This window comes from Manis javanica, chromosome 3, assembly GCF_040802235.1.
Source record: "Manis javanica isolate MJ-LG chromosome 3, MJ_LKY, whole genome shotgun sequence".
Lineage (NCBI taxonomy): Eukaryota > Metazoa > Chordata > Mammalia > Pholidota > Manidae > Manis > Manis javanica.
The window spans coordinates 104,896,324-104,922,797 of record NC_133158.1 but is presented as its reverse complement, the minus strand read 5'-3'; the positions used below and the strand labels follow the sequence as shown (position 1 = coordinate 104,922,797).

Below are 26,474 nucleotides of genomic sequence, written 5' to 3'. Positions count from 1 at the left end.
AAAATTTGTGGAGCATGTTTAGCAACATTCTCTGATCAGGGAGTCCAATTAAGCAAGATCTTTTTATTAGTAAAGATGATTAAAGAGCCCATTACCATTAGATTTTAGTTTTATGTTTTGTTTTCTTATTTTGTTGCTGTTGTTATTCTTCAATTAATTCTTTAAAAAAGTTCTTCATACCATCAATTTTCTTGATTAAATAAAGGATGATACTGTTTGGAGAAACATGATTACTGTTGATTTTTGAGCAAAAAAGTGATTCAGAAGGTTGTATTTTATTTTATATTATAATTAATAATAAGTATAGATCTGTGATTAAATAAAACAGAATGCAAAGAAAAGATAGGAAGTAGTGAATTTGTATTTTAATTGTGTGTACCTTGCCAAAAATAAACATTTAAGAAAACAACTTTAAACTAGAAAGGATAAAATAAACATTACTCAAAGGAAAGAAAGAGTAATGAGAGAAAATGGTGAGGTGGCTTAAAATTCTTATTTTTGTTTTTAATGATCTGTTTTAATTTTTAACAAGCTGACATATTTATATAGTACAGACTACTATAGAAGTTTATAGAGGGAAAAGTGAATCTCCCAACAATTCCATGTTTGTAGGATACTTAGTTATCTATCAGAGATACAATCGGTACATTTTTTAACCTTGTTTTACAGAGAGATTATATATATATATATATACATACCAGCATATATATGTGAAAATGCATACAGTTATTTTTACACAAGTGGTAACATACTAAGTGTGTGTAATTTTGCCTTTTCAATTAACACCAAGTATTTCCTGGAGCCTGTAAAAGAGCATTTAGATCTGCAGTTCTCCTCTTCATGGTGCACTATCCTGTTGTACGTAGGAACTGACAGACATTTAGGCTGTTTCTAAAAACCTTTCTTACTACAATACATACTATAAAGAATATAAGGTGCATATTTTATTTACCATTTGGTGAATATACCTGAAGCACACATATATTTTGGATGTGACATCACAATGATTATCAGTATTTTCTGTGGAATTATAAAGAGTTGACAGGCAATATTTTGTTTAAATTGGCTTAAAAATGTACATTGCAATTTATAGGCAATTTCACAATTTACAGGCTGGTAAACATTATACAAGTTCGGGCCAGATTTCTAGAAGTGATTATTAAGCAGAAAATGACGACAAGTACAGCAGATCAGTTCGGAGGATGTGCCCTGAAAACCAAGTAGCTGTCTCTAACATTCACTGCAAAGGCATCTCTGTTCTCTGTTGCTTGGTTAGTAAACTGAGGTAAAACAATACTAAACTAATAAATGCAACATTCAATCAGTGTTACATGTCATCCGTATCCTAGGAATACAAGGAATATTTCTGTTGTGAAATATATTAGGAAAAGTTGTAACTTAAACAAATTAAAGAAAAACAAAATGAAAAATTCTTGATGTACACCAAAAAACCATTTTATAAAACTCATCAATTTTTAAAAATAAAAATGGAATACTTTATACAATAGCATCAAATCCAAATTTTGGGATAGGTTTGGATAAATATTTACAACAAATAGAACATCAAATGATTAAGGGCCATGTGATGTGATCAATAAGTAAAAGCAATGTTAAATAACTATGAAAATGTCTAAAGAATATGGGCAGGAAATTTCAAGAAGAAATAAAGTGACCAAAACAAAATTATAAAATGAATAAACTCAAAGTAAACCCAAATCACAAAAATGAAATTTTAAATGATATTTTTTGCTTATTATATTGACAAACTAAAAATAAATTTATAATATTCAATGTTTGAGAAGTATAGAGAAATATGTATTCTCTGACTTTATTGGAAGTGTGAAGTGGTATAGACTTCTGTAGGCCATTCACCAGTATTTTTCAGATTTGGTCTCCTACTCTACATCTAGGAGCTTAGTATAAATTTACAGCAGGATTTATGTAAGAATGAAGTTCAACAGAGCATATCGTATTTCAATATCATAAAAATATTAAAGGCTCATCAAAATTATAACAAAAAGAAATACATTATGGTATCTAGTACTATGGGACACTACTTTATGAAAAGAATGAGTCAGAAATTTAGGTGCTAAAATGAAATGTTAATGAAGCTGCCTTGGTATATGAGGAAAAATTCAATAATAGAGATACATATGTATGTGCATATACAGATCAGCTGTGTGTGTGTGTGTGTGTCTATGTTTGTGTGAAGGCAGATGTAATTCTTATGTTTGCTTCTTAGGTGTTTATTTGTTCTAGCTTCTTTAAGAATTTTTCCTTTATCTTTAAATTTTTGTAGTTTGAAAATGATATGGCTATATGTAGTTTTGTTTTTGTTTTGTTTTGGGCATTTACCCTCCATGAGCTTCCTGGATTTATGTCTGTATGTCTGATTTTAATTTGGGGAAGTGCTTAGTCATTACTGTTCCAAATATTTCTTCTGTTCCTTTTTCTATTTCTTCTCCTTCTGGTATTCCTATTATACATATGTTTTGCCATTTGTAGTTGTCCCACAGTTCTTAGATAATTGGGTTTTTTTTCCAGTCTTTTTTGTTTGTTTGTTTCTTTTAAGTATTGGCATTTCCTATTAAGATCTAGTCAAGCTCAGAGATTCTTTCCTCAGACATGTCCTAACTCCTAGTAATTTCATCAAAGGCATTCTTTATTTCCATTATGGTGTTTTGAACTCAAGCATTTGTTTTGGATTCTTTCTTAGAATGTCCATCTCTCTGCTTACATTGCTCACCTCTTCTTGCTTGTTATTTACTTTACATGTTAGATAAATATGTATTTTTAATTAGATATTTTAATTCTTGGTCTGATAAGTCCAATGTCCCTGCTTTATCTTAATCTGGTCCTGATACATGCTCTGCTTCTGCAAACTGATTTATATCTTTAGCATGCTTTGTAATATTTTCTTGATGGTCAAACATGATGCACTGGTTAGAAGGAACTGTTATATATAGGCCTTTGGTAATATCTGGTAAGGTGTGCTGTGGAAGGGATGCATTTGTAGTATTGTGCTAGGTATCAGTCTCTTAGTGAGTCTGTGCCACGGGACTGTGAACTCACACCTGCTTCTCTGTTTTTCCCCCTTAAGTGGGACAGGATGGCTGAGTGCACAGGAGATGTGTATTTCTCTTCTCCCGTATGGTGGCAGTAAAGGGGGCAGGAGTTGAGTGCTTCTTGTTATGAACACTGAAAAGTCATTTACACACACACTCACACATACACACACATACACACTTTGGACAATTACTTATTATTCCTTTATACTTTAGTTCTTTCACAGCTTGCTCAGATATGTCTATTTGATAAGTCTTTTTTTTAACAAAGCATTTATGATAGAAATTTTTAGTGTTTTACCCATTGGATTGTTTTTTTAACTGAAATGTGCTTTCAGTTAACAAAACTGGAAAAGTAGAGTAAAAGCTGCATGATGGCAGAGACTAATTTGCTTTTCTTCATAATTGTGTCTTGGAAACTTAGAATAGTGCCTGACTGTGTATGTATTCAAAGAATATTTGTTATTATAAGTTAATGCTTGGGTAAATAAGAGTATAATTGTAGTTGTATGAAATAGGAATAATTAGCTATTTTTATAAGTTAAGCTATGAAAATTTAAAATAAATGTAAATTTAAATTTGTAAGAGCCAAATAATGGAATTTTCTGAGGCTTTACCTGAATGCCATCCCTTATGCCATAGATTTTAGTTTCTCTTTTCTTCTGCAACATGACACTCTTTATGCAAGAATGCTCTAAATGTGTGATTTAAAAGTGTTACATAATAAATCAACATAGTTTTATAATTTGTGATAACATGAAAGGAATAGTCTCAGAATGCCTGCAATCATGTTTAGAAACTAGTATAAATCCAATCCGTCAAGTCAGTTATATCCTATTTCTCACTGAGACTGTATATAATCTTTTTCCAGTTTGAACATTGACATTTTGGAAAAACAACAGTTGAAAACTGTTCCCCCAAAACAGGGAATATCGTGATATAAAAAGTTCTGATGAAAAACAACCATGGAATTAACCATGTTTTTTCATCTTCCGAAGACTTCAAGGTTAATTAAACTCAGCAGGATTTACAAATAGAAGTGTTGGTGGATAAAATACCAATTAATAGAGTGAATTAAAAATAAACAACAGAACTTGAATGTTCCTCCTTTTGGACATGTTCATCAACATCCCTCTGGCTAAATAAGACAAAAACACAAAGGTCCTTTTTAGCTTCTCTTTTTCACCCCAACATAGTTGACTATACCTCAAATCTATCTAGACTCTTCACACTTTTATCTACTTACGGTATTACTACCTTGGTCCAAAAGACCATCATTTTTATGTGGAGTATTTCAAGATTCCCCCTACCTAGATTCCCTGATTTTAAATCTTTCTTCTACCATCAGCCCTCCAGGAATCCATTCTTCACAAGAAGTTAATCTTTAAAACTTCCAGAAGCTTTCTATTAATAAAAAATTTCCTTATTTTGACCCAAGAAGATTTAACACTTTGGTACCTGGACAACTCTCTCCCTGATATTATATCAGTTTCTCTCTGCTTCACACCACTCATGTTCATTTGGGTTTTAATATAAAAAGCTTAACTCTGCCTTAACAGTCTTTGAATTGTTATAACTGGATAGAATGTTCCTCTCGGCTCATTATATTGCTGGGTCCTTAGCATGCACTCTTCAGTTTATGTTTCACTACCCATGAGATGTCTTTGATAACCTAATCCCTAGTAATAATTTATCATTCTGTATTTCATTTTTCTAAGTGCTTACCACTACCAGATATTTTTATTTTTAGTGTTTATTATCTGTCTTCCTGCATTAGAACATGAGTTCCACATAAATAAAGTTCTTATTTTGTTCACCACTTTATTGCTAGGTATATAGCAGTGCTTGCTACCTAATATTTATTCCATGAATATTTGCTCAATGGCTGAGAAAGAATGAAGATGTATAAAATTCATCTTGGAGTTATATGTATGTTTATAGGTAAATAGATGTGCATCATATGTATATATACATAATTATGTTATAGAATACATTGTTTTCTCAATATGTGGAAAAGAATCTAAACTAAATTTGGTGATATGTTCATTTAGTTAATAAGACAATTTGAAAACACATCAAGTTATTAGAAGTAGAGTATGTTCTTATGTTCTTATGAGGAAAGCAAAAGAAATACTGGATAGTGAACTGACCCCACTATGTTTTAGTACAACACATATCAATATCTCATACAAGTGTGAGGTATGGCCTAATTGCTGTTTGTTCTTTGTTATGTTCTGTGTCCTACAAGTAAGCAGGTGGTATTTTGATTGTGAATTAAATCTAATTTTTCAAGTTGAAACTGTATGCTATCTAATTTAGCATTCCACAAAGTGAAAATGTCCCTTACAGAGTATCTATGAGAATGGACATAGACAAATTACATCATAGGATTGAAATAGGCCTAGAAATAAGAAAACAATGTAGCCATGCAGAATATTACATTCTTCTATATCCCCGAGACTGGAAAATAGTGTATGAGACCACATCTATGTAAGAATAGAAAAACAAACAAATGACTCAACAATAAAAAGGGATAAATTACTGGTAAACAGAACACCGCGAATGAATACTTAAACATCATGCTGAGTGAAAGAAGACAGTCAAAAGAGTACTCACTGTAGGAATCTATTTATATCAAGTTCTATAATAACTAAAAATTATCTATGGTTAAAAAAAACTCAGTGGTTGCCTGGGAGGTCGTGTGGGTTGACTTGGGTGGAGCATGAAGGAAATGTCAAGGGTAATGCTAAGGTTCTGAATTTTGATAGGGCTTGAGTTAACACCGATAGAAAGGTTTGTCCAAACTCATAAAATGCAACATTTTGTGCATTTTCCGATAAGTGAGTTTTACCTAAACAAATCACAAATTTTTAGCTCTATATGATGATATGCAAGTTGAATTGCATAGGGGTTAAGTATACTGATATTTTTTGAAATGCAAAAGAGTTATGATGGATTGAGAGATGGATAAATATGTGACAAGAGAAATATAATAAAATATTTAGAGTAAAATCCAAGTGGTTGATAAATGGATGTTTGTTATAAAATTCTTTCAGCTCATTTATATGTGTGATATCTTTCATACTGAAATGTTAGATTGTATGTAATAGAAATACTCTAAGATTAAAAAATAAAGGAAGTGTCCTTAATTCTTAAGAATCTTTACTTTAGTTGCAGGGTTTAAAATACACACATGTATATACAGGTATCACCTCATTTTTTTGCTCTTCGCTTTACTGTACTTCACAGATACTGTGTTTTTTTGTTTTTCTTTTTTTACAAATTGAAGGTTTATGACAACCATGTGTGAGCAAGTCTTTTGGTCCCATTTGTCCAATAGCATTTGCTCACTTCATGTCTGTGTGTCACATTTTGGTAATTCCCACAATATTTCAAACTTTTCATTATTATTATTGTATTTGTTACGGTAATGTATGATCAGCGATCTTTGATTCCACGACCATATTTGCTCTGGCATGCCGCGAACTGCACCTATATAAGACAGTAAATTTAGCCAGTAAATGTGTGTGTTCTGACTGTCCCACCAATGGCCATTCCACGGTCTCTTTCCCCCTCCCGGGGCCTCCCTATTCCCTGGGACAAAACTGCAGATGTGGTAAAAATAGCAAGAAACCAAGAATTAGAAGTGGTTTCTTGAGATAGCATTTACTCCAGGTGAAGATGCTGTGAAGACTGTTGAAATGATAACAAAGGATTTAGAACAGTACATAAACTTAATTGATAAAACAGTGACAGGGTTTGAGAAGATTGACTCTAATTTTGAAAGAAATTCTACTGTGTGCAAAATGCTATCCAACAGCATCTCATGCTGCAGAAAAATCATCAGTGAAGGGAGCAGTCAATCAATCCAGCACACTGTTCGTTGTTGTATTATTTTAAGAAATTGCCACAGCCACCCTAACCTTCAGCAAACACAATTCTGATCAGTCAGCAGCTGTCAACATAAAGTCAGGATACCCCCCCGCAAAATGGTTATGACTCACTCTCTGAAGGCTCAGACACTGTTTAACATTTTTTAGCAATAAACGATTTTTAATGAAAATACATACATTGTTTGATAGACATATGTTATTGTACACTTGAAAGACTAAAATATAGTGGACACAAAACTTTTACATGTCCTGGGGAACCAGAAAATTCATTTGTCTCACTTAATTGCAATATCTGTTTTACTGTGATGGTCTGGAACCAGCCACATTGGCAGTGTCTCTGGGGTTTGCCTGTATGTGTACAAACACACACGCTCGTACACACAAATGTTGTGTGTACTGAGTGTTTATGTTTTCCTGGGCTGTCTAATTATTTTTCACTGGTTTACTGTATTTTTGAAATTAGACTGAAATCTATCTAAAGACAAACCAAACAAGATAATTATTAAAGCTTCTTAATTACTTTTTTACATGACAACGGAGTTTTCCTCAAAATTCATCTCTGCATATTTTCTTGGAATTCATGTTCTAATTAAATGAGATACCACAAAGAGCTCCAAATTCTAATATAGAGTCATCTTTTGATCAAAAATTGGAATAATAAATTCAGAATCTGCAATAATGGATTACATAGCACATATAATGTTACTATACAATCTTGAAAACGATATGTAGTTATTTCCTACATGTGTAGGAATTAGCATAATTTATGTTTTAACCCAGTTTAACCAAGTTTTTAGCTTCAATTGCTGTTCACAGCCTTCTTTCATACAATATAAACTGAAAAATGGTGGGAGAAATTATACATATGTGATTATCTGTCTATATTTAAATCATGACAGCAAATATTTTTGGTGTGGATACCATTTTGAGGTTTATTTCTTTCATAGTTTTGAAATCATTTGGCTCTATAATATGTCATACTTAAGGTCGGATAGGCTTAAGATCAGAATCAGAGTGCAGCCTCACAGCTGAGCTGTTGACTGTGCTCAGAAAACAAAGCCCCTTAAAGTGCTCAAGAGTTACTGAGACACTTGTTTCATGTAACATGATGCACGTGTTTGATACTCACAGGTATGCAGCTTTTCCTTCTTCGAGTTCTTTGCTTTTCCCACTGGAACCGCTCTTCTTCCCACACATTCTCCTGGTGATGCACATCAACAACCCACATTGCCGAATGAAGAAGCAGCTGACGTCTGTTACCACAAGGATTAACAGGAGTGCAGCAACTCCCAGGCCGATGACTGCTCCAAGCCCAAGACCATTAAAAAGTGTATCTTAAAAACATACAAGAAGGTAATTTTATTAAACCCCAAATGAGAGAAGATTAGACAGTTCTTTTGAAAATAACCCTTAACTGAAAAGACAGGAAAACAGTGCTATTCACTGGCAGGCTTCAATTTCATCATTGTTGGGAGCCATTCCTGCACTTGCAAATAATATTTCAGGCAGATGGCATATTAATGATTTGAATTATTTTTATAAGAGTTTCTTTTTACTTTTACAGTTTAGTTCTTTAGAAAAAACCTTTTAAGTAACTCTTCTTTCCAGTATACTTTCTGATTCTCTGAGGGAAAGATAATGAACATTATCAAATCCCTGATTGCACTCATCAGAAAGTTGTAGCCATTAATAGATCATCACATGGTTAAAAGGAAAATATAGTTAAAATTCCTGTGAGAGGAGGATTAAATAAATGTTCTGTATGGAATTATTTTACTTTTAAGTCTCAAACTTGCAAATGGTGGCTCCAAGCACTTTGTTTTGACAGCAAATACATTTTAAAAACACCTATTTTGAAAATCATTTTAGAATAAACAGTTTATTTGCAATTTTTCAGTTCATATTTTAACAAATCATATTAGAGGTGAACTTTTACAGAGTTATGGCACTTATGGTCTTTCTGAAGCTTATCATATAAGAGGATGGGATAAATGGGAGCTACTTTTACTTGGCATGTGTTTCCAAGAATTTCCAAAAGGAACAAGAAAGTATCTCTGGAAGAGGTGATTGGATAGGCTGGAATATGCTGATTGACAAAGCAGAAACAGCAGAGGGTCTAGTGGTTGTGAAAATTAATAAAGTCTTATATGCCTGTAGAGTACAGTTGAATAGAAGAGTCAACTACACAGTTACAACATTTATAGATAAGCAAATAAGTACAATAGAAAGAAACTAGATTATACTAATGATATTGTATTATCAGTGGGGGAAAAAAGAGGATTACATAAGAAAATTTCATAGGATTAAAGTAACTTAACATAATTATGTTAAAATTTGCTTACAAAACATTATAAAATCATGACTATCCTTTTTAATTATAAAATATATTTATTATTCAGCATCATAATAGCACACTAAATACATAGCTGATGTATAATATTAAGTGACAGGTATAGGGACAGATGTAAATTAAAACCATCTCTGAAATAAATGTATATGTAGAACAAAGTCATATTTTTAAAATTAGGTGTAATATTTTAATGATGACCTGAAAAATTGTAATCCAAAGGTAATGATATAACTGTTCTTATTTTGAATCTACCACCACCAAGTCAGTCTTGATTAGGTTGCACCTTTCTGAATCCCAGATTATTTTATGGCAGAATGACTTAGTCTTGTCTCTAGAATTATTTTTTCCCAGGAAATACATGTTATTTATATTTCTCAACACTCTCAGAGCTTGTAGATAGATTCATAAAAATCATTCTATCTGTGACATAGTTCCCAGCACTTTGCCCAGGTGACACTGTGGCTCATCCGTGCAGTCTCCATGATACTGCAAATGAGAATTTCGTTGGCACTGAATCAGTGATCTTGGAACGCTCATGCCCAAGCAAAGTACAATTTTTATTCTTACCTTTTATTTCAATTAAAAAAAAACAGGTAACAAACACACACTAGTGTTGGAGGGAAAATATTTTTGTCATGTCCTTTTCAGAATCTCCTTCCCTTTCACATTTTAATATAGCACTTACATGGTGATAATTTAGGAAAACTCTAAGATCCAGAGAAATGATTAGTTGACACAGAACAGTTCTTTTATCACATGAACCTACATGGAAACCAGACTGGAGAAATAAGAGTATTTTTCAGCCATGGGAATTTAGTTTTTTTTGTGTTTGTGTGAAGTTCAAATATACAGGTGGACAATGAGATTCCAAATATTATTTATCAATTTTCAAAGATATATCTATATATAAATCTCAAAAAACAACTTTGCTCATACTATAAAAATAATAAATCAAGCAAGCTAGGATTTTTTCTAGCAGCTCAAAACATTATTTAATACATTTTCCCACATTATCCATTTTTAAATATAAATGATTCTCAACTGAATCTACTATTACAACCTAGTGAAAAGAACTCAACTATGAAATTTACTTGTTTTTTTTTCAAAATTCACAGGTAACCATTTTGAATATACTGCACATGATTCGAGAGCCCAAACATAGAAAAGATAGTTGAAAAATATGTATCTGATTAGGCGTTAGCTTAATTGACTCCCTGATCCTCATGCTTTAAACTAGTCAACATCCCCCACCACACACACACCACACACATATAGGGTCCTGTCACAAGAAAACATGGTTCTAGGCAAAAACTCCCACAGATCAGTGATAATATACCTGGTCTGGTATATAAGTCCCCATTTATTTTTTTATACTTGAAGAGTATTGCTTTGTACTTAAATGCACTAGACCTGGTGTCAGAAAATCCTGATTCCATCACTTACTGTAGTATATCCTTGGGTGAGCCAGCTAACTTCTCTAAGGCTGAGATGCCTCTTTATTGAGATGGAACATTTATGAAAACAAAAACAGCTACAAACTAGGTCATGGGATTTTTGGAAAGATCATTGTAGATGTAATGACATACATAACACCTCTAGCACTTATTGTCCAGCACTAAGTAAACATTTAACAACTACTGGCTATTTATTATTATCATTATTATTTTTGTTGTTATTATTTTACTGTTACAAAATTCTAGATAAATGAAGTTTTGGTGAAAAAAAATAGACATCTAAAGTTAAACTAGTCTGTAAATAGACTTCTTTCATCAGAAACATTATCTTTTATTACATATTGATTATTCTCTTGAGAATACAACCTCCTATTCTTTTAATAACTTAGGTTTAGCTAGTTAGTTTTTAAATGGTAAATATTTTATTTCTGAGCTTTTTAGCCAGTATATTGATCTGTTTCATTTCCATCTTTAGGGAAAGCTCTTATAAATATTTTATTTGTAAAGCACCTTATGGTGAAGGAATATTGATGCTAAAATAGCTCTTACTTTTTTCTAAAGAAACAAAATTATACCTTGTAAACTTATATAACAAACATCTATAGTTGATACATAACTAATTTTTGAAGATTATGTGCATTTTTTCATGAAAAACATTTATTTTTATCATTGTAGATGATAAGATGGACTTCAAATAGGTTGTTATAAATATTTAAGGTTACTTTTGCAAGTTGTTTTTTAAAAGCATTCATCTTAAGAGTATATCTAAATGCTTATATTTTCTCACATCTTATAAGGTTAAGCTACAGTAACTATGAAAGTTAAAATTTCTAATGTCTTTATTTTTGTTCTGCCATGAATTAACACTGATGTGAAAGTTTACTTATTTACCTTTGGATTTTTCACAAAGAAAACCATAAACATCTTTAAAAAACACATCACTAGGATTCAGAGACTGACAATGATTTATTCTCAGTAATGACAGAAAATTCTTTATGAGTTAATCAATTTTTAATTATTTAATAAATTGAAACAGCATATCAAACATTTGAAGAATTTAAAATTTTTCTCTTTTAGCTTTCCAGATTATTTACACGTGTGTTTTATGATATAACTACTATAACAACTCCATTACATATCAAGTCTCCTTTACAGATAAGAAAACTGAGGTCCAGAGAGGATAGTGACATAGGTCACATGTTAACCCTTGATGTTAGATCAGTACCAGTGAGGACTGCTTAGCTTCAGGTTTTTTATTGTTGATACCTATGTTAGGGTTAACATTTTATATTGGATATTCATCATCAAATCACCGAGAATAATATACAGTGAATAAATTAAAATGTATAGTTTCCTTTCAGAAAAATGTCAATATCCATTTTTTCCTACATTACTGGAGAAGGGACAACTATTTAAATGAGATACAACACTCTAAGTTATTTCTCTGTATTCTTGTTTTTAGCTTCCTTTTTGGTGATCATTTTGTCTGTTCTTTGAAAAGGATTTTCTATTCAAACTGAATAAGAGTAAAAAATTTACGAGTCATAAAGGTCAAACACCTATAGTTTGGTACATACTTTATTTCATTATTCTCAAATATGAGAAACAGTTCTAGTTTTTATACCCTCCCCCCAGTCTGCACTTTCCACCCAATGAAATTTAGAAATTAGTCACCTAAATCAATATATGTCCTCAGACCTTTATGTAATTGCATTCTAATAGTCATACAAACATATAATTAAGCATTAATATCATAAAAAAACTTCATTTCAAATCTGTAATATACATGCCTATTAATTTTTCTGTTGTAGAAATTAACTCACTCGTGAAACACTGAATTCTCTGTGAAATGCATTATATTTGATAATATTAGTTTTTCAAAAACTACCACTATATTCATAAAACCAGCTTTGCTTTTCAACATCTTAAATAGTCTAGTATTTTATTTCATTCTCTATCTGTGTGTATGTGGAATCTTTTCTAAATGGATTGAGAATAATTTCAGACTTGGAAAGATGAATTTATGGGGAAATTTTTTTTATTTAAAAGTTCTCAAAATGGAGATTTCTTTGTTCCTCCCAGAATAAAAGTAGCTATTTTCATTTGAGATATTGCTAAATACAGTAAGTAAGCAGTTTAATTGTATGAAAGACAAGAACACATTCAAAATCCCTTTTTGGTATTCATGACATTACTAGATACTATATCCTCCCACAGTGGAGGTAAACTTCTCTCCTGTTTATATGTTCTTCTCCTTCATCCTTCCCAGGGTAAAACATTTCAAACATCAACTGATCTATGGAAAATCCAGGTATAAATCTCTACACACAGACGTGTATATATATATATATATATGTTCTCAGTGGAAAGAGGCTGAGTAGGCAGTTTTCTGTAGTTGGGCTTCATCTAAGCCACAATGGTCAGTTACTTTAAAATCAGACAGTTGGATTATCTAAAGACTTTTATGGCTACATGGTTAAAAAAATAAAAATGACCATGAATCCATTTCTGCCTCACAAACTTTCACCGAGTGCCTATTAAATTAGTGTAGAGCTAGAGGGCCTTCCTGATATGTACTAAAATAGAACTGATATAAATTAATGTAAATCTTTAGGCATATTACACATCCATTTAAGTCCATTTTTACTTATGAAGCCTGAGTTCTCCAAATTTAATTTCATTCACTGTATCCCAAAAAATGGAACAGAGGAACAAAAGGATAAGGTTTTTATATTAACATGGGCATACAGTTAACAGTAAGAGTTTTCACCAGAATTATGGTAATCTCATTGCATTATGAAGAAACACTCTAGGGTAATACATACTTTTAAAAGAAAACACATTGCAATAATTTAAAAGTCAAGAACCATCCCTAAGGACTTCACATAGTTTCTTGTGTTATGTTAGACAAGCTATTTTTCAAAATCACCTGTCACTTACAGACTTGGAAATTATCTTAAATTGATAAATTTACATTCTGTGATACTTTTCCTAGGATCCCTCAAATCAACAAAGAATAGGGAAGTGTAGTAGAAAGAGCTAAGGTACAAAAATAAGATGAGGGTTTAGAGTTGGTCAGCAAACTAATAATTTTAAAGAGGATTTACAAATATTCATTATCTTCAAACTTTAAAAACAGTGGGGATATTGAAAATAAAATACAATCACAATATTCCCCCAGTATAAATAAAGCTGCAACCTTTGTATTTCTTGATAGAACCACTTGTCAAGAAAGAAAATAATTTTCTTCAACACTACAGACGTGTGTTGAGAAACGTCTTATTAAACATTTACAAGACGTCCTATTCCCTTTAGCGAATACAGGACCTGCTAAACGTAACCTAAATTGAATAAGAATTGTTTTTGGACTCGATCTTCTTCCAGTTCGACTAAATAGGGAATCATGTATAAATGTCATAGTTATATATTTTAGGTATTCAGAAAAAAAATATTCCAAATAAATAAATATTTATTTATTTATATATTTGAAATGACATGACTTTCAGATCACCTTTGCATGTGTAATCACACACACAAACTTTGATTCACTCATGTTTTAAGAGTCACTATTAAAGGTAAATGTTGAAACCACTGATATTACCAATCTAAGCACAATGTTACACCATTTCCATTTCTACAAATACAGCATTTATGTTCTGTTTCATGACTATAGGCCTCCTCATTTATGGTGCCTGATGTTCATCTCTGAACTGATAGATCCATTCAATTCTGATTCATAATTTCCAGGTTTGAAATAAACATTTGAACTTCTGTGGTTTCCAATGTCTGGTCAATACCCCTTAAACTGTATTAGTTAGAAAGGAGAATAATTGCAGATTGCATCAGCAAGGATGATACCGTTTTCCATTAACTCAAAAAAAATTGTAAAAATTAAACAGCAAAATCAAGAGGAACTAAATTGTATTTTATATTCTCCCTCCTCTCTAGGTTACTTTTTTATTGCTTCTGCATACCCCTCCCCATGAAAAATTGAATATACCCTCCCTTCTTGCACATTGCATTATTCTTTCACATTATAAGCAGGCAATACTTTGAAGTATACTTATACTTTGCAAATTGAATTGTACAATTACAAAACATAAAAAATAAGAAATTAGAAGATGATATAAAATAAACATTTGTGGAAATTCTAGTACTTTTAATCTCCACAGTGTCTTTATTGACCCATTTTTATGACCCACACACTACCAGTAAGTATATCTAAATTACAAGTCATAATCATAATTTTATTATTATTGATATAATGTGGATAATAATTCCCCTGTATCTTAGATGAAATACTTTTTGAGCATCATATTAAGAAATCAGTTTTAGAATTCCAAAGCACTACAAATTATCATTCATTTATTATATATTCATCTATTAACCTATGCTCACCTTGTTTACAGACACATCTTTCTACTCATTACTTGTTTATAGGATCTTCCTTTAAAAAATTAAAACTTTTCCACTTTTACCGAAAACCTTCCTAGATTTTGGCAAATATAAACATTTATATTGCTAACATTCACGAGCTCTGATGCATAAAAAATTGTAAATGCATATTTACATTTAATAAGTGTTTTTTTATTTTTTTTATTTTTTTGACAAACTCTTCATCAATACCTAAGGTTTAAGATCATTTTCATTCTTCTATTTTAAATATGCATTTAATGTGACCAGAACTCAACAAGTTTCTTAGTTTTCTTAGTGTCATTCCTTTTTCATTTATTTTTTATTTATATAGCAAATCTTTTTGGTCATTCCTTTAATTTGATATGTCAAATTAAAGTTCCTAAGCTTCATAAGCCTAGTGATAAAATGAATGAAAACAAGATAATTATTAATAATGTTCTTAATATCTTTGACAGGCGACATTGCCTTTTGTTCAGTTTGGGGACAGTGATATATTGTTTACTGTATTTTCTCCTGTAATTTCACTTGCTCCTTTCGTTCCCTCTAAGTTTTTTGTTATCATTATTTTACTTTTATTATTATGGTTATTTTACACAGTATTTTAGACACATTCATCTTCACTGAATAAGAAACAAGTTCAAAACTCTCATAAGATCATTACAAAGTGGATCAAAGTCTCCTTCCTTAAAGAAAGACTGCACTTTTATTTTCCCATCTTTATTTCCCTCACATCTTGGTTTCCTTTTGGATAGCTCATAGCATCCGAGCGATAAAAAAGCATCTACATAATTGTTTCCTGTCAAACTGCACTTTATTAGAAACTTTTCAAGTTCATTTGAGTTCATATTATTCAAACAGCATGCTTTTTTTGAAGTAGCTGAATGAAAACTGTGGGTACACCATGGAATCTCATGCATTTTTCAATGAACAACTTGAAGGAAAAAAGGATGCAATGCTAGTAATATCTATAATGGCTGTGAAAAAGCATTGTCATCAGTAATGAGAAAACTGCAGTGTCCTTTACAGGGGATTGTATTTTTGGAAAAGGAATCTTGGAATTTTAGAATCAAAAATTGAGTAAAATTCAAAATTGAACTATAGTCATAAGAAATGTACATAATTGTATGAAATTGGTTCATAAGTGCTTTGTGACTAATCTGAGGGATTTTATAATTTTTAGAATCAAGCAAAAGTAATTGCTATTTTACAAATGAACATACAAAGAGTTCATGGGAGTTCTTTATAGATCTAGTAACAAATTATAAAAGTTCATGTCAGAGATTAATATAGATGTCAAAGTACATTTTATAGGATTTTCCAGTATTTTTGTCCTTAGTACTATTTGTAAGATCTATACCTTAATTTAGGAATTTTAAAATTTCAAATTGAAAATTCAAAATAAAATTCACCTATAATTTAATTACTAATCTATTAATAAAACCTAGTGTTATTTATATATGCTTTAAATCCTCATACTATTTTCAGTACATTTTAATAAGGGGGTCATGTCCTTTCTGTGTACACAGTTAAATGATATTGACATAGACAGTTTTTTTCTTACTAAATTTCTTCATATAAAATCCTTCTTTTGGGGGGCTGAAGATTGTATTTTGCATCACTATTCCCTACTACTGTGTCTCCATTCTTTAATCATATTGATTCTTCTGTCAAAATGTTCTGCTACATGTATAACTATGTTTTTTTATATAAACTCAATGACAATCTAAAATTGTCCTTCAAATCACTTCTTCCTGCTTAAAAGTATTATTTGGGAGAAGGTGGGGAAAGCAGCACTCAAAAACCAGATATTTTAAGAATAAACATCTGATTTAGGAAAGGAAAATGTGACTAACTGAAGAAATCTGGTTTAGTTATAGAAAAGGAATTGTAAATATGTATATTACATAAGTGGCATTTCTAATTGTAAAATTCTATACATTTTCTAAATGTCTCTTCCTATATGTGCTCTCTCACAAAGACAGAATTGTAAATTAAATATTTTTTCAAAATATCTTCTAGTCTTTTGATATCACAAAATGATATTTTTACCTAGGGATTACTTGGCCAAAAACATGTGATCACCCTTTAATTTATCACAGTGTTATCAAACAACTCTATTAAGCAGTTTTGAGGATAAAATAATAAGAAAAGCAATGGACTTTCTTCTTTGGAGGCTCATAATATATTGGGAGGCTTGGAAAAGTCATGTAACCAAGAAACTGAAATGTAGTGCAATTAATTGCTTTCCTAGTGGTAATAGATGATGTGACCTAAGCAGATAGGTGGCGGAAGCATGTAAATTAGTGGTTAGTGGTCAAGGAGGGCATGACAGAGAAGATAATGTCTGAGTCGGTGCAGAAGAAGACGAAGAAGCTTTCTATGTGATGAACGGAGTCCAATTCAGTCAAAACAAGGAGTAAACAAATATAGAGACGTGTAAAAATATGTGGTATATTCTGAAATTAGCAGATATTCATGGACATTAGAGATAAGGTATTGGGGGTGACTGGTGGGGGCTGGGGTTAAGTGATACGTGATAGGGAGCTAGTGAGGCCTGGACTGTGGCTGTTGAAATATCTCCCTAGTCTCCCCTCTCTATGCCTGTTTCCATAATGCATGCAGACATGTTAACCCCAGATCGATATTTGCATTGAAGAAGTGAAGCAATAGTTTGATTCAGCATCTTATGTGTGATTAGTGATTGAATTAACAGATAATTAGCGTTTATTAATAGAGTTTAAAAACGGACACTGCATAAGTTAAATTATACTATAATTATATAAGACCTATGCTTGTAATTATGTATGAGTATTCCATATACTTTTAAATGGAATGACATTTCAAGTGGTCCATAACTTTCACCCTCTTCTTTTTAAAAATATCTAACCAATCCCACTTAAGGTTTTAGTATCTATCTTTTTGAAACAACTCCCTGTAAAAAGTGCATCTAAATATAAAGTCAATCTATACATTATATAAGAATATAAAGTCATTATTCTTCCCTGGAAGTGTTGATGAAAACTTCCCAAATTATCAGTCTAAGTAGAAGTTACCCTTTTTAACATAAGAAAGAAAACTAAAGAACAGAGGTGCTAATTAAAAAAAGAAATGTTGGCTAAGAACTAATAGCATGTCTTCTGATAAATGTTTCAAATAATTGAAAACTCTAGCAATGAATATTTTTTAAATGTTACAAATCTGATGCAACTATAAACCATAAGAAATTGTGAATAATCTGAAGTCCTTACACAAGAGAATATCTATGATCTTATCAACACTGACATTTCAAGTTGCTATATATTGGAATGGGGATATTTGCTGTAAAAACCTCTCAAAAAATGGAATAAGAAAACATAAAATATTTTATACGTCATAGTTAATTCTTCTCTCGCTAACTCTACATTGTCTCCATATGCAGTTTAAGTGTTATGATATGTGTTTGTTTGCTTTGCTGGTGGTAATTTAGTTATTTCCCAAAAGATAAAGTTTTCATTGGCTTGTAGGAAAGGGAACTTCTTAGATTGGAATGAATATGATCGAAAGAGATACTGGCCCATGTTAAAGAAGAAAATAATTTAGATTTTTATTCCTTGCTTCAACCATTAACTGGGCAATTTCATTTTTCTTTTAATATTAAAAGGCTATTTCACATATAGAAATTACAAAATAAATTTTCTTTGCACAAACAAAATAATTTTGTTAAAGACTGTATTAAAAAATTGACTAATACCCACATAAGATAGAACTACAATTGGTATTGTACCAATGTTTATTAAGATTCCCAACTGTTTGATCTATTTGTTACAAAATTCTTAAATTTATATACATTTGAATTTTCTAAATGTATAAGAAAATACATAAAAATGAACAAGTATATGGGTGGTATTTTTATTTTTCAAAGAATTTATAACATTCAGTTTTGCAGTTTTAGAAACTCACTGTATTATGTTTTAGAGACTTCAATTGTTGCACTAGGGTTATATAAAAAATCAAGTTATGTTATTAAAGCTAAACATTCTAAACATACAGGGCCACTTACAAAGCATATTATTATATAGTGCATCTGAAATAATACCAAGATATCTTTCATTAGGTTAATAGATAAACTGTGTACATCCAGACAATGGAATATTATACAGTGCTAAAAAGAAATGAGCTGTTACATCATGAAAAGATACCAACGAACCTTAAATCTATATTAGTAAGTGAAAGAAGCCAACCTGAAAAGGCTACACACTGTATTATTCAAACTATATGACATTCTGGAAAAGTCAAAACTATGAATATGGTAAAAACATCAGTTGTTACCAGGGGTTAGGAGAGAAAAAGGGATGCATAGGCAGAGCACAGAGGATTTCGGGGGCAATGAAACTATATTGTTGGAATATTACAATGGTGGATACATTTCATTATTCATTCATCAAAACCCATAGGCTTTACAACACTGAGAATGGAGCCCAATGTAAACTATGGATTCTGCATAAGAATGATTTGTCAATGTAGGTTCACAATTGGAACATGTGTACCACTCTGCATGTTGATAATGGGGGAAGCTATGGATATATCAGAGCAGGGGTATATGGGAACTTGGACATTCCTCTCAGTTTTGGTGTGAACCAAAAACTTTTCTAAAAAGTAAAGTTTATTTAAAAGCATAAAAATTACAATGTTAACATCTTTAAAATCTTCATGGCAATGGCTAACAACCCTGAATCAACTGAATATGTCTATACATACAATATGCAATCTTTAATGCGCTTTAACTACTAAGAAAACAAAATGACATATGAAAAGTGATAAGTAACACACAGAAAAGTCAAACATTTCCAGCTTCCAGTGTTTGCACGATGGAGCCCACCAGTGAGCCACGCCAGACCCTGCAATAGAGAAATACATACATCTCTTTTCCCTCCAGTGAACTTTTCTTTTTGTCTGAGCCATTTGATGGAACAATAAGTCTCGATCTAGTATATAAAAAAACCAGTTTTCTTTCCTGTTTTCTATCAATAAGTACTGAGAAGCAAAAGAGTTTTCCTGTCATTTTTCAAGAATATCAGGAAGTTGTGCATTTGACTCTCCATGTAACATACATATATATCCAGTTTAGCCTTGGTGAAATTATATAGAAACAAGAGCAAATTGAAGGTGGTTGTTCATAGATTTCTCAAAACAGAAATGTAATTTAAAGAGATAATTTTAACTTTTTTAAAACCATGTTTAAAAAGGAAAAAAATAAATTCTATATTTTAATACAAATTTTTAGTATTTTGCTATTTCTCTTTGTAATGATGAATGAGAAATCAGTAGAGAAGCAAGTATATAGATACTGTGTGGATTATATGTTGAAGCTATTTATTTTGATTTCTTGGAAAGGATAAATGCTGAGATGGAAATACCTATTTTAATTTTTATTAGATAATAAGTTAAAATGTTATTTTATATTAATAGAAAATTATTATAAATTTCTATCAACAATGTAAAGAAGTAATTTTATAAGGCAATTTCAGAAAACATAAAAAATCAAAGTGATAAAATTTAACTTTTTATCCTTTTAAGAGTATAAACTCAGTGTGAGTTTAGTATACTGATCATAGGAAAGCAGCTATATACACAAATTGAAATGAGAAAGATAGGAGCTGACTAACAGAAGTTCCATGATTACTGAAAGGAAATGTGGTTGGTTAGCACATGGACTTTCCTTTGCCACATAGTTTTTTTCTATGGGCAGCTGAGAAGAAATCAAAGGCAATAGGTCAAAGACATTAGACATTTTAAGTTAAAGACTAGAGATTTAGTTATGCCATCTTTGACTCAGTGTAACTTGACAAAAAAGATAGGAGGAAAAGTGAGAGTTTAAATTGCTTGTCCATGACAATAACTAGTTATTTGGCTTCTCTGATCCCTTATTTGTTGATAAAATAATGGTGTTCGGTTGGAATACTAGAATAGATATCCTCAAATCTCTGTAGTTTCTTCACAGTGGCCTGAAACAATAAACTAATGGAAAACTAATAAAGTAATATAAAGTTACAGTGACAGTTACTATAAAAATGTCCAACAATTCCTAGATACTCTGATACCATTTCATTGTCAAGGGACTTCAAGAAAAATAAAAGAACAAAGAAAATAACTCTCTCTCTCTCCCAATGTACAAAATTTCTATAAAATTGCATCAGTTTAACAAAACAGACAGTATTTAAAATTCACTTCAAAATGTATAAAATGTCTATAAGTGGCATATGTAATAAGATAAACATTTGGGAGTGGGCTGTTGTGAATTAAAAAAGATTAAGTGAGCCTTAAAATAATGCAAGGTTTGGACATTTTCTCTTTGTAACTTCTATACTCGTTTCAAGTTATCTGTCAATGCAGCATATCACTATGTACAAGAGAAGTGTATACAATAATGTTTAAGCCAGCTGAAACTGAATTTTAGTAATACATTAACCAAATGAATTAAAGAAGAATCACTTTAAGCATTTACATCTGGTTATATAAATGTTGCCAGCAATGGAGGCTACTCAACAATCCTAACATCATTGAAATTAACTATATTCCTGTATTTTACTGACATAGTATCTGGTTATTTTGTTTTCCTACTAGTTCAAAGTTTCTAAGACTCTAGAAATAGTCTACAATGCAAAATAACAGTATTTGGCATTATTTCTAAAGTATTTTTACAATATAAGCTGGCTAATGATGTATTATTTATCCCAAAGGAAAATCACCCAATGAATATGTTTATTACATTGAGGTACTGGATTTGATCAGATTGGAAATGAAAACACACAACAAGGACAGGAAAGGTTTGTACCAGTAATAAAGAAAACACATATAACGAAGCTTTTCCTCAGTTTTCTTTATTACAACAATGAAGACACAGAGGTACAGAAAATAAAATGACATTTACTATACTATGAAACACATGCATAAGATTACACAGAGTGCTGGATATTATGTCAGGGGTTTTAAATAAGAGATGATACCGAGGACAATACATTTATAATATGTACATATTTTTTCCAAGAAAATAAGCCATGATGAAAACAACTGCAACCAAAATGATCAGAAATAGTCACTTTAAAACACAGGTGTTTTATATAAAATTAATGCAAGATGTGAGATAAACGTATTCTTGAAAGAAGTTCATGAATTGTGAATGTTATTTAAAAAACAGTAATGTTTAATTGATTCTTTTTAGAAAAGAAAAGAACAACTATATTTATTTCATACCACTCTTAGTGTAGGTACACCATATTAATAAATTCTTTTCAACTATCTGAAAGTTCATCCAGATCCAAAAAAAGATTCTCTCTTGCGTAGTACACTTTGTTGAATATGAAAGAATAATCATAAATCCAACTATACAGAGATGAATCTATTGTGGAATATTCTTTAGTTTAGTTTCAATTTAAATTAAATACAATAAATGGTCATTCTTATGTGGGAAATATCTGAGTTAAATTATAACGGTTTCCAAATTGACCTAACTTGCAAAACCAATGAACTACTGAGAATATTTCCAATTTTAATTTTTAATTTTAAAAGAACTTCTAAATATCTGAAAAGTCAAAATTTTTTTCAATGAAATCATTTGTGCACATACTTACTTTATATATACAACTGAAATTATACATATAAAGTGTTAATCCAATGTCTAGAATATATATATATTTTATTTATTTAAATTTTTAAACACTTGAGATACTTTCAAAACAAGTGAAAGAAAGTTTTAAAAAAAGGAAAAAAGAAACCATTAAATATTTCAATCTTACCCATGTCTACCATAATGAATGCATGTATATGTACATGTATTATGCTTTTGGAAATAATGAGTGTATAATTTATAAATATACTTATTCCCAATGACTAATATAATTAGGAGAGAGAGGGAGGTACAAAAATTGCAATTTACCTGAAGTTCTCACATGTAAGAAGAAATTTCATAGAAAGAAGAATTTTCTGCTACTTCCTATGAATACTGTATTTGCATATTTGAAGTATGTTATTGATAAGCTTTATAGTCATCTGACATAATTATAGAGTTTGGATTGGAGTAGAGAAACCAGTAAGGCTGAGTGATAAAAGGAGATACTAGTAAAGGGTGGGAAGGAGAAAAAGGAGATACCCATGTTTATATAAGAAATTATTCCTGATACTCCACAAGCAGATATGGCAGTCATTCATAAGCAAATCAGCTTAGCTTTACAACAGGTATTATATGGTCAAAACAAACTTTTGAGATGATTTAACATTTGGAGATATGATATACACATCAATAGACACAGACAAATATTTCTGAATATATAATGATTAACATAAAACTCACCTTAACATACAAGTTCATATTTTATACATTTCGGACATAGAATTTTATTTGGAAATCCATTGGATGAAAAAAAATCATTTGATGATACCAAGGAGAGACTTACTATAGGCTGAATTTTTGTCTTCTTTAACAATAATCACATTTATTTAGACCCATAGACAGATACTAATAAAACCAAAAAGAACTGTCAGATTGCATATAATAAAACTAAAGGTTGGGTAATAAAAAAATTAATTCAGCAACACTTTATATTTTTTAATATTTTTTTAATCTGAAAAGATAATTTACAATCTCTAAGGGATTATTTATTGAAATATTAGCACTGTATTGTTTATAGTTTTGTTCTTTCCTATTATAGAAGGAGGGCAAAGCACAGAGCCTATAGTTTTAAGCTATCTGAGAGTATTTTTTTAAAGGATTTATGCATATTACAGGACTGTAAAGAAACCATTCATCTAAGAATAAACATTTGGCCAAATGATAGATTTCTTGCTAACTTGAGGATTAAAATCTTGATCAGTACTTAAATGTTACAAAATCTAAAAGAACAAGTCATTAAATACAAATCATTCTGCTAAGATAATAGAATTTTAATTTTAGATTCTTTTCTGAACTGTCAAAATGTCAGTCTCTGTAGCATGCAAACCTGACTTTGAGTGTTCTTTATATCACTGTTGATGACATTGAGTTACAGAACATAATTTTTCAAAAACAAATCAACTGTTACCTCACTACAGACATATTACATGTTTTCCAAAAATAACTATTTTGTAATCATATATTAAATCAAGATAATTTCTACATGACTTTCTTGTGAAAATCTATAACTTATTGGAAAGAACCAGTCAAGTTAAAATGAATGGGAAAAATTGTTCCTGGAAGTGTTATTGTAACTCCTTTCTTTTCCAGTTGGTTACTTTACATATTAGTAACCAACATATCTACATATTTGATAGAATATAATATGCATGATAGAATATAATATGCAATTACAATGACCTATTTAATAAAAAGAACATTGGCTATGGTGATCTTAAAAACAGAACATTCCCCATAAATAAATTAGATTCCCATAGTGCACGAATCAGGAAATCCCTTTGCTTCAGCAGTGGAGAAAGAAGGAAAGCAGAAGTGTGCTTAACTTATGGGTGGGTCACTTCTGCATATTATAGGCTTGTTGCTAGGTCAGAAGAAAGAAGGTTAGCAGTGGACAGCAATGACTTTGGAAAAGATAAATTAAAGAAAACAGACTATTAAAGAAAAGACTAGTCTTTGATCTTACATAAAGGGTCCTATATGTATTTCTTTAAAAAGAGATAGAGAATACTTGCATGAAACAAAATAACTTTTTGATGAATGTATTTCAAAGTCCAGAATCCAATCATCTGATTTATCATGTAAATATGGTCACTCTTGTGCATTTATTAAATCTTATTTCTTCCTAATTGTCCTGAATGAGTAGTAAGAATCTCTTATTTTGTGTTGATCACTTACTACTGGGTGTGGTTGGGAGTGAAAATACAAAACACTCTTTTCTCACTTTATAATGCATGAAAATGTGAAAACATCAGCTTTCTTTGAAAAGCTAAAATCTAGAAACACCTCTTTCTAATCTTCATTTTACCTTCTTGAAAACAGTAGCCAAAATATTTACTTCTCTCTGTGATCCTTGCAAAGAGACTGACACTTAGGTGTCCAGAAAAATGCAATAAGTAAGTATACATGTTATTAGGGTATCAACACTTGATGCCAGTGCAAAACAACAGTCTAAATGCAATGAATAGTGTTGCTGCTTTTTAAGCATATTCGAATTTAATTGTTATTTATTTGGGGTATTGCAGATTTATTTTCCCTTAATGAAATCAGAAGTCAGTATTTTTTAAATTGGTATTAACATTTAAAAGAAGAAACTGTTTCACTTTTATTCCTTATGACATTTTAAGTCAAAAGAAAATAGGCAGCACAATAGGGATGCACATCTAGTCAGTTGTTAGGTGCATATTTATATAATGGTAAACACCATGAAATATTGTAACTGTTTATAAAGTTGTAAATTTACATTGTAAAGAATAGCAATTAAAACCAAGATAGAAGATCCACAATTCTACATAATAAAATGACTATTTATACAATGTACAGCCATGAATATTGAGTTATATTTGTAAAATAATCAAATGGAAGATTAGATGTAGCAAATGCTTAAATTCCAAGTAAAAGTGACATTATATTTAACAAGGTCAATTTTAGAAATTAAAGAAAAATTTAGGATGAAACAAATTATGTAGCAAACTAGTACCTGGAAGAAACAATCCTGATTCTAGTTCCTTGATCTTACATATAGGCATTGACAATTTGGGGAAAGGAAAAAGGCTATTATTGTTCATGGATGAAGATACATGCATAATTAGTTGGACCAAAGAAAATACTTTGGCGTTGACAATTTGGGGAAAGGAAAAAAGACTAATTGTTCATGGATGAAGATACATGCATAATTAGTTGGACCAAAGAAAATATTTTATTATAAGTTTAGGTTAACTTTGTAAATTTGCAGGGCATAAAAGGAAATATCACGTGATATGACAACATATTAAAATATGCAAGACAAACTTATGGCTATAATGAAAGAAAACCCAGCAGCATTCAGCTGCCATGACTGGCTTCCATTTTCGCTTTTATTCGCTTCACAGCATTTATCTGCATGATGAAAATTGTTTGTGAAAATAGAATAAGAATAACATAATTAAGGGAAAAAAAGGAGTAGAGTTACGAACATGAAAATAAAGGAAAAGAAGAAAGCGACATAGGAAAGAAAAAAAAGAGAAAATAATTAATGCAAGATTTGCATAAAGCCATTACCAATTTTCTATAAAAAATTACTTCGATACAAGACAAAGAATTGCTAACATCTGTATAAAACATTTCTGAATGGTTGTCACATATTAAGAACAAAGCTGAGGCCCAATATTA

The 26,474-nt window shown here is 30.8% G+C and overlaps 1 protein-coding gene across 3 annotated transcripts in view; it reads right to left on the bottom strand.

The window, feature by feature from the left end:
• Positions 1-26,474, bottom strand: part of NCAM2 (neural cell adhesion molecule 2) — a 508,052-nt gene that overhangs the window by 11,469 nt on the left and 470,109 nt on the right. For 2 of the 3 annotated variants that reach the window (XM_073231839.1, XM_037012663.2), the window contains one exon: positions 8,088-8,292. In XM_073231839.1, the coding sequence (XP_073087940.1) occupies positions 8,088-8,292 (205 nt within the window). Of the gene's footprint in view, positions 1-8,087; positions 8,293-21,699; positions 26,202-26,474 lie in introns of those variants that run through there. The other variant, XM_037012664.2, reaches the window with a different exon arrangement.